Here is a 9,083-nt window from a genome sequence, read left to right as displayed (position 1 = left end):
AGCGAATGCGACTTTATAGCATAATGCATGCTATTGGTGTGAACCCGTGTTGTTGATTTCTGAGATTTTTCATCAAGTTATTTACGTAAACTTGTGGTCGTTTCATTCTTTAGCCCTCCTTTCACTGGGTCCGACCCGATGAAGACGTACAATATTATTCTCAAAGGCATTGATATGATTGAATTTCCTCGCAAGGTCCAAAAGAACGCTCAAACCCTCATCAAAAAGCTGTGTCGGTAAGTGGAAATTTGATTTTGTACGACCCTGTTTTATGTATGGTAAAATGCACTGAAAGTGAAGTCAGTGCAACGAAACCCCAACATAGCGAAGTAAATTCCGTGGACGGTGGTGCCTTGACACTTTGTGTTATTCATAATTCAATTGAATAGAGCGGTTTTCAACCAAAACCAAAGTAATTACTTTGGCCAATCAATAAGGACGGAGACAATCCGGTAAACCAATCAAAACTCAAAGTAATTACACGTAGCCGATACAAAGAGCGGGAAAATGTGCACGTGCGAGCCACGATTGGTTTTGGTTTCACTCTGATTGGTTGAAAAAATAGCGCGAGAACTTTGAACCAATCACTGAGTGAAGTAATCGTAAACCAAAGCAATTCGCTAATTTCTCTGAAAACTCAATTGAAAAGCGCTCTATTAAACGTAGGAAGACCAATTAAAACTAAAAGAGAGAACTTAATGACAATCTCTTTCTTTGTCGCCATGACATATGAGACTTAAGTAACGACGTCGCAATATTTATCAACAATGGCGCTGTACAATCCGCACGTGCGTTACACATTTTTGGAAATTTCTTTGCCGTCGTCCGCAAAACAATATGGACCTGAATATTGTCGTTTTTCTTCGTTTACCGCAAACGTCTTAAATCACTGTAAACGGCTGGCCTGCGTTTGTAGTTTGCAGTGTTAAGGCTGCTTTACTCTTACGACGCAAGCACAAAGCATAAGGATGTCGACACGGGCGATAAACATAAGCAAAACGTGACATGCGCAAGCGCAGTAGCATAAAAGTTTGGCGCGATCGAACGACCACCTTTAGGCGCGAAATTTGATTCCAATGTGGCGGACTTACGAGAGTACGAGGAGATCTTGCTGTTTGTGCTTCTGTTGAGGAAAAGGAGAAGAAAACTACAAATGGAAGAAAAACCAAACAGCTTGTGTGAGGGAGATCTTTAGAGAGCGAAAAAAAAAACAACTGTGACCGCTACAGCCTTCCACCCTAAATTCGTTTTGTTTCTATCCGTAAAATCTCGAGCAGATTTGTCATACAACAACCGGTGATTTCGTACAGCCCCTGACGCTCGCGGTTGCCTCTACCGCCATTTTGGAAGTAGAAACGCATGCGTAATTGCAAGGAACGCTGACAATTTAGACTGATTTTCAGTTTCCCTTCCTTGTGCTTGCGTCGCACCGGTTTACACGTACTGGGTTTGTTGTGTTCATGCTTATGCTTGCGTCGTACGTAAACCAGCCTTAAAGGAAACCTCCACTTAAACAAGAATACAACTTCAAAATATTTAACATAATGTTTACAATCAAAATTGTTCAAACGTTTTCCAATGGAATCGTTTGCATCCGAAATAAATGAATTTCAAAAACGCTTGTTTTGGTTTTCAAATTTCTTGGGCGCCGCCATCTTGAATAATGGTGACGTGTTGTGGTTGCTCTTTTGTATTTGCACAAAAAGCTTTTGTTTTAAAACGATAGGGCAACCATGACACGTCACAATTATTCAAGATGGCGGCGCCCAGGAAATTTGAAAACCAAAACAACCGTTTTTAAAACTTATTTATTTCGGATACAAACGCTCCCACTGGAAAACGTTCGAACAATTTTGATTGTGAGCATTGTGTTAACTATTTTAAAGATATTTTCCTGTTTTAGTAGAAGTTCCCTGTAAGAGGAAACCCTCAATCTTAAGGTCTCCAAGAGAGATTTGGCATCGCATTTACGTGAAACTGCAAGCGACACACTGCATGCTGCTTGTCCAAATCTTGAAAATTCTCTTATTCCAACACTGAACGAGATAAGAGTGTTTTTATGGCATGGGTGGGGCTCCCCAGCACAGTCCCAAATGAGTCTATTTTTAGAATATCCGTTCCCGCGAAAATCAGTTGTCATGGCCCTAAAAAAAAAGTCGCAGTCGCGCGTCACATTGCTTCTTCTGATTGGTTAAAATTGGCGGCTTTTTGTTTGTTTCGCGCGCAAAGTGTATCTAAAAGTGAATACATTTGTGACTGTGCTGGGTCAAGACCGCAAAGTGATAGATCAACACTCTTATCTAATTCACTCTTGCTTATTCTAACTAGTCTCACTCTTTAAATAAGTTTATCGACATCCGTAGATAACAGGCAAAGAGACTGTAAAAGGAAAGAAGTTTCATTGACTTTTGGCAAAATTCAAATTTGAGCGTAATGTCTGCCGTTTGCCGTAAACGCGATATTTATCTCTCCATTTTTAGATAACATCCTCGTAGCCGCCGTCGTCGTCGTCGTCGTCTTTGCTTAACGCTTTCATTCCCAAGATCGAAACGTTCATTCTCCAAACTAGTATACTATGGAGTTCTTTGTTGCCTAATCATGAGAATTTGGCGTTGTATCAACATCGCATCTTTTAAGCTGATAATAATCTTCATTCTCAATAACTGACTGACTGACATTTCATTGAAATTGTGAGGATAATTTACATACTGATCATCCCTTGGACTCAAAGGGTTAAGCTCCTTACTCTCTCACGACTGTCTTCGACTTCAATATTTCCGCAGGGACAATCCTACAGAGAGACTTGGTTACCAGAAAGGAGGACTCAAAGATATAATGAAAAACAAGTGGGTAACAAAAAGCGGTCACCATGACTTCTTTCCTTTCTTGTGAAATGTGCCTGAGACGCGGACGTTAAAGAAGAGTGCGAGAGGTGCGGACATGCGTGGGGAAAAAAATACAAACACACTTCCAAACACGCGAAGAGGAGTTCGTCTTTTCCTCTTGACCGCACACGTTTCCGTTTTGCCGCACGTCAATTTCCGTGTTCCTTTGTAGAGCCTTTTGGGACAGGCCTAGATTGAGACACCTTATAAATAGTGTAAGGGCGGTGCCTACTAATTCAAAGGTATTTTTTCCCGGTTTATGAATATGCGGGAAAAGCAGGTCTTATCAAGTGTTATTGAAATCCAAAAATAAAATTGGGGGTAACCACGCATTTTTCAAAGATAATTAATCAACAATGTTTGTAAAGAGCTTTAAGAATACAAAGCAATGTACGGCGTTCTTTTCCAAATTGAAGCTTCATTATCTCTGAAAAATGCGTGGTTACCCCCAATTTTCTTTTTGGATACCAAGAGTACTTGCTGAGTTTTGCTTTCACCGCATAGTTTTAAACTGCGCAAAAATATCCCTATATTGGTAAGCAACACCAGTAGGAAACCTGAGTATCTTGAGATGCGCAGAACGTATGCGCAATAACAATAGTAGGCACCGTCCTTGACTGGAGGATTTTGTTTTTAGGTGGTTTGATGGCTTTAACTGGGAAGGCTTGAGGCATAGGAAACTCCAGGCACCCATTCTTCCGAAGGTAGGGTGAAAATAAATAAGTTTCAGAATCGCCAATGTTTTGTTTTTTAACTTCCCGAGTGCTGCCATCTTGAATGTTCCACTGTGACATGTTATAGGAAAGCTATGCGTGTCGGAACAATGGGGCAACCACAAAACGTCACGATGATTCAAAAGTCGGTGCTAAGAAAATCTGAGGGTAAAATTAGGCGATTCAGATTCTTCTGATACCTTTCAAACAAATTTGTTCGCAAGCATAAACGTCCTCCGGTTTTAAACTTATTCTGTAGATAAAGTGGAGGTTACCTTTAAAAATGGTTTCAAACTTTCTCTTTTCACCCTTTGTAGTGTCACGTAAAGTCATTTTCCCAAAACTATCTCATTGGACAATACTTTTACTACGCTTTTCACATACATTGTACTGTACAAGCGGGCTGTGGGCTGTGAGGTTCAAAGTCCAATCAACGGTTTCATTTAGCGTTGTGATTGACTAATATGGAGCTTAAACACGTGACGTTTTTGAAATGCGGACGGTAACCGGAAGTGAGCTGTTTTCCTTTTTAATTTGTATTCACACGACCACATTTCTATTTCTAAGTATCTTTTCACCATTAGAGATGATTAGTCTAAACGTCTGGGAAACACTACTGTCCTGGTATGCGAAATGTTCACTTCCTGTTCCCGTCAGCGTCTCAAAAATATCGCATGCTCATGCTTTTGAATGAAGAGTGTCCGTTCATTGTAAACAGCCCGTTGATAGTTGATAGTTATCGTTGTGGTTTCATTTCCTTCAGATCAAATCTGCGACAGACGCTTCTAACTTCGATGATTACCCGCCAGATGACGAGACGCCTCCGGATGACACTTCTGGTTGGGATCGTGACTTCTAGTGAAAGGAAGGTTCTCTTCCGGTGCGCTGTTCAATTGAAACTGAAAACTTTATTTTTCAACGAAGAGTTTTCAAATCCCCCCCCGGCACAAAAAACAGTGTCCGTTTTAGCATCATTTTAATTCATAAATTCGTGTTGTCACTCTAACCATTTCGTGACATCGTTTTATTGTCTTTATTTATTACCAGATAAGCGCTACTAGGATTTTTGATAATAACTGTCTGTAGGAGTTCATTTTACTAGTGACACCATTATAATTGCCGAGCAACGTGCCCGACGGTGCGAATATATTGAGCAGTCAAAATTCCGATTGGGGTGACGAAAACCATCAGTAGTGGTAAGCGGCATTTTGAATTCACCGATCAACAGGACAAAACTGTGCGTACCAATGATGACATGGATGCATTTCCAATCTCTGAAACCGTGCTGATTTCTTGAGATAGTCAGTCCAGTTTCAACCGGTCAAACCTGTTTTTTTTGCGCACAATCAATCGCCACGCGTCATCAATATTTTTTGAAATTTACAAAAGCGTGGCAATTTTTAACTGTCTAAATTGTCTAAGGTGGTTACAGAAATTAGTTTGCCAGAAACCTATAATTTTTTCAGAAAAAATGAAATGGCAATTTAAAAGTATGAACTATCTTGAGATTCCAAGGAAATGATTCCTTGTTGTCGTGTGTCGTGCCACAGTTGTTCGAAAATATCCCGATTGTTTGTTCTGGTTTCATGGTTACAGGTCACTCGTGACTGACACCCAATACATTTGAATTTTTAACGCATGCTCAATACGAAATGTCGAGTTTGCCGGCAGAGTCTTCTTTCCTCTTCCCGACTTATCTAGGAAGATCGAAAGAGACTCTGCTCGCAGGGTAGAGGTCATTAGAACTGGGAGAAATTGTCGATTGCAAAAGCAAAAGTCAGATTTGTGGGCACTAACTGGACAGATGGAACTTCCTAAAAATTATCTGATGGAATTTAAGGGAAGAGATCTCAATATTTACTTTCTCCCGGAATTTTAGAAATAGTGACAAGATGGAAAGTACCTCGGATTTTAAATTGGCCTCGGTTAAGGTCAAACTGTTGGGATTCAAATTAAATGAAGGAAAAAATAGTATTGAAAAATTATAACTCATTTTTCTTCTCAATCGGTTTCTCTCTGTCAGCCTCATGCACTGGGCATCTCCGCTGTTTTCAATGACAGATGGACCCTGCCTGTACAAGTGTTATCATTCAATGCTAGAGTTGGTCCAAAACTGTCAGTGTTCCTCCCCTATGTGGCATCTAATTTGGGCTGACGAAATAACTTATAAATAAATTTACTTGATCTAGGTAGTAATCGGTTAACCTTGAAATATACATAATGTAAGATTTATGCTAATAATTTGGTAATCTTGTAAAGAATTTGTGGCAAGTTGAAATTCATTGCCAATTTTAAAAGACTGGAGTCAAATAGCTCTTGCGGACGCCTTGCAAACTTTTGCATTAATTGTCTTTGTGCGATGAAGGTACGAACTGAACATTAGGGAGCTTAAACATGCGCGTTTTTGAGACGCGGACGGCAACCGGAAGAAAATATTTCGCATGCCAGAACAATAGTGTTTCCCAGATTTTTATACCAATCATCTCTGATGAAGAAAGATACTTGGCAATGTAAATGTGTTTCTGTGAACGACAAATCAAAAGAGAAAACAACTCACTTCCGGTTACCGCCCGCGTCTCAAAAGAGCACGTGCTTAAACTCCCTATTGCCGTACTTGTCGCCGCTGTGCCCCCGACTTCTTAAAGTAAAAAAAAACGACAGTCCTTGAATTTTTAAATGAAACTTGCCTAAATAATATCGACTGATAACCAATAAATAAAAATCATCCATTATTGCGTATAGACGAATCAGGCTACTATATATTAATATCGCAGTCTACATAAGTGGTTTTGTCGTCCTTCTTCATTCAGTGAACAATGTCGTGCATGATGCCTGAAAAATTTGCGTAGGTACCAAGTAGTTTCCACTGTTAGCAAGCGAATGTAGAATTTTTCGTATGCGTACGATTATTTTTGACCTTATGGACGGACATTTCCAATTTTGAAGGGGGTAGGTAGGTAGTCTGTACAAAACTTAAAGTCGACGGGGAAAAAAAATCAATCCAACATTACTTGTTCTGTAGATTTTTAAAGGATTTAGGTATAGAAAACTTAGCAGAGAGTTTTGTGGTGTGAGATGGTCTGTGAACTAGAAATACGAGGAAGAAATTGCGCAACCTTCCCCCCCACCTCAAAAATGAAATAGTCCGTCCCGGAGATTGGTTATGTGTTGTCTGTGTAGTTTTAATTTTTGGAATCGCACTGTAAAGAAAGATTATTTTTACATCTCATTATACTACGTTTTCTTTGAAATTTGCAGTTGCTACTGTGAATCGCGTTTTAGATGTATTAAAGTTTTTCTTTCGCTTTCATCAGCCCTTTTTCGACTATTCATTTAATTTCTGTTTTCGTGGAGTTTGTAAAGTTTGAAGGCGTCGGATACTTCTAAACAATTTAAAACTCAGTGACTAGGCCTTTGAGTGGTAGCGAGGCCAGATAAAAAAGTGCTTCGAAGAGACCTCAAAGGATGCCGTGCGTACGTAAATACCCCTTCTACGTGAAAACCATGATGTTTGTGTGAGAGCAAATACCGAGGAAATATCGAAGATGACAAACTTCTTTTAGGGCTAAAGTTTCACAATTTTTTGTATACTTATCAAACGTGTCCAGACGTTTCTAATTATTGGAATAACCACTGCGAAGATTTCGTTTCATTAGACCATTCGTATTAGGACCTAGAGATGGTTTTCACCTGACGTCACAGCAGGCATGTTGGTGCACGGATCAATAGAGAAAAAAGTCTTTTGGCAATTTGATTTCATGAGAAACATGAGCCGTATTATTTGTGCCGTCTCATCGCCTGAATGAAAACAATCTATTTTTGCTTTTTATGTCAGTTTTGTTTTGATGTGAGACTCCTCAAAACTAGTGAAGGATTCTGCTCCATTTGCCGCGTTTTTGGTCAAATAGAAAGCACCCAAAGTGTATTTCAGGCCCCATCCACACGTTCCGGACATTATGACAGCCAAGAATTATTTGAAAGAAAGCTTGTCGTCTATTTTGTGCTCATTCCAGGAAAAGGTTCTTCATGGAAAGGGTATGGTAATTTGACACGATTGAGTTCTTGTCTTCACGCACAGTAATGAAATAGGAAGGGGTTTTTGCCTCTAATAGCAAATGTTGTTTGTTTCAAAAAATATTTCGCTGGAAAAGGTGGCATTTATGAATGACCATGAATTCATCATGTTTTGTAATATGCGAGCTTAAGGTAATGGCAATAACTTTGTTTTCATTATTCTAACATGAAATCAATTCGTGAGCACAGAAACGTAGATATATACACATTTCGCTTCAGCACTCATTCAACGAGCGAATCTCAGGCCGAGACACTATTATATTCACAAATCGCATGATTCACAAATCGCCTAGACAGGACACCATCCCACCGCAAAAAGGGGTCTGGACACGGTTTTTTTCGGCTTTGGGGCCAAAAAGCAAAACCAAAAAAATAGGCACGCATTGCGTACGTATGGTAGTGCAGTAACACAGCGCTATTGTCAACTGAGCTGCGTTTTGTCTTCAAGGAGATTCAAGTTGTCTTTGAGTAATATGCATGCAGCTCTATAGCTAATAGTACACGATGTTGTTTCGGTACCATTTCCATGGTAGATGTCTTAGGTAAATAGCCCTCTGAGAAGACATGTGGTTACTAGCAAAATACTAAACCCAGAAAGATTGAAGAAAATAAAAGGGGGTCAAGAAACATTGGCTTCGAGGCTGACATGTTGATCATTTTGAAGTTCCCTTACAACTTCTTTTTCACCACAAGCTTAAGCGTGCACTCTGAGCATCTGAAAGCTTTCTAATCCAAAATTTCGTGGATGGGTGACCTCAAAAATATACCATTTGTAACAAACATACGACCGAAACTTCTATTTTAAAGCTCAAAAATGCCAACTAAGCAAGGAACAGATTTTTTTAGCCTGCTTTATTAAAAACTGATAATTGATGCACAGTTTTTAGGAAGAACAGAAGGATGTTTTCAGGACGGTCGATCGAGAATAAAATATTTTGCCATCAGCAATAAAATTTGCAACTTGAAAACAACATTAATTTTGGACTGCGAATATGAAAAGTCACCATCAGCGAAAAACATTTTCGGAGATTTGTGCTTACGTTCAATTTTTCTATTGTGCGTTTGGCTGCACAAGTAAATCGCAAAATCGAAAGTGACATCGAATTCAGCGGGCGCCGTGATCAAGTTACCTTGCGTGTTTACTCGCGAAACAACCGATACATGTGTCAAGATGATGGCAAGATACCAGGTTCTTGTTTTCGTTTTTCAAGTGTTATAAAGTTTGACATGTGCGAATTCAAATCAAAGGTCAGAATTTCCCAACTCTTGAGGTTGACCATTGTTTCTGCAAAGTCAAAAATTTACTCTCCAAGACGAGGTTATTTATCATCAGGTAATTCCATGGTTTTGAGAAATAGCAGCTGCTTTATTGTTCCACAGCGTCACAAATTCTTGCCGATTTTGGGGCTCA

The 9,083-nt window shown here is 39.5% G+C and overlaps 1 protein-coding gene across 8 annotated transcripts in view; it reads left to right on the top strand.

The window, feature by feature from the left end:
• Positions 1–6,911, top strand: part of LOC138007893 (cGMP-dependent protein kinase 1-like) — a 57,462-nt gene extending 50,551 nt beyond the window's left edge. For all 8 annotated transcript variants that reach the window (XM_068855010.1, XM_068855009.1, XM_068855011.1 and 5 more), the window contains 4 exons: positions 114–236; positions 2,784–2,846; positions 3,523–3,589; positions 4,362–6,911. In XM_068855010.1, coding sequence (XP_068711111.1) covers positions 114–236; positions 2,784–2,846; positions 3,523–3,589; positions 4,362–4,457 — 349 coding nt within the window. In that variant the 3' untranslated portion in view covers positions 4,458–6,911. The remainder of the gene's footprint in view (positions 1–113; positions 237–2,783; positions 2,847–3,522; positions 3,590–4,361) is intronic.
• The last annotated feature ends 2,172 nt before the right edge of the window (positions 6,912–9,083 follow it).

Source organism: Montipora foliosa, chromosome 6, assembly GCF_036669935.1.
Source record: "Montipora foliosa isolate CH-2021 chromosome 6, ASM3666993v2, whole genome shotgun sequence".
In the NCBI taxonomy this organism is placed as follows: domain Eukaryota; kingdom Metazoa; phylum Cnidaria; class Anthozoa; order Scleractinia; family Acroporidae; genus Montipora; species Montipora foliosa.
This window is presented reverse-complemented; position numbering and strand designations above follow the sequence as displayed.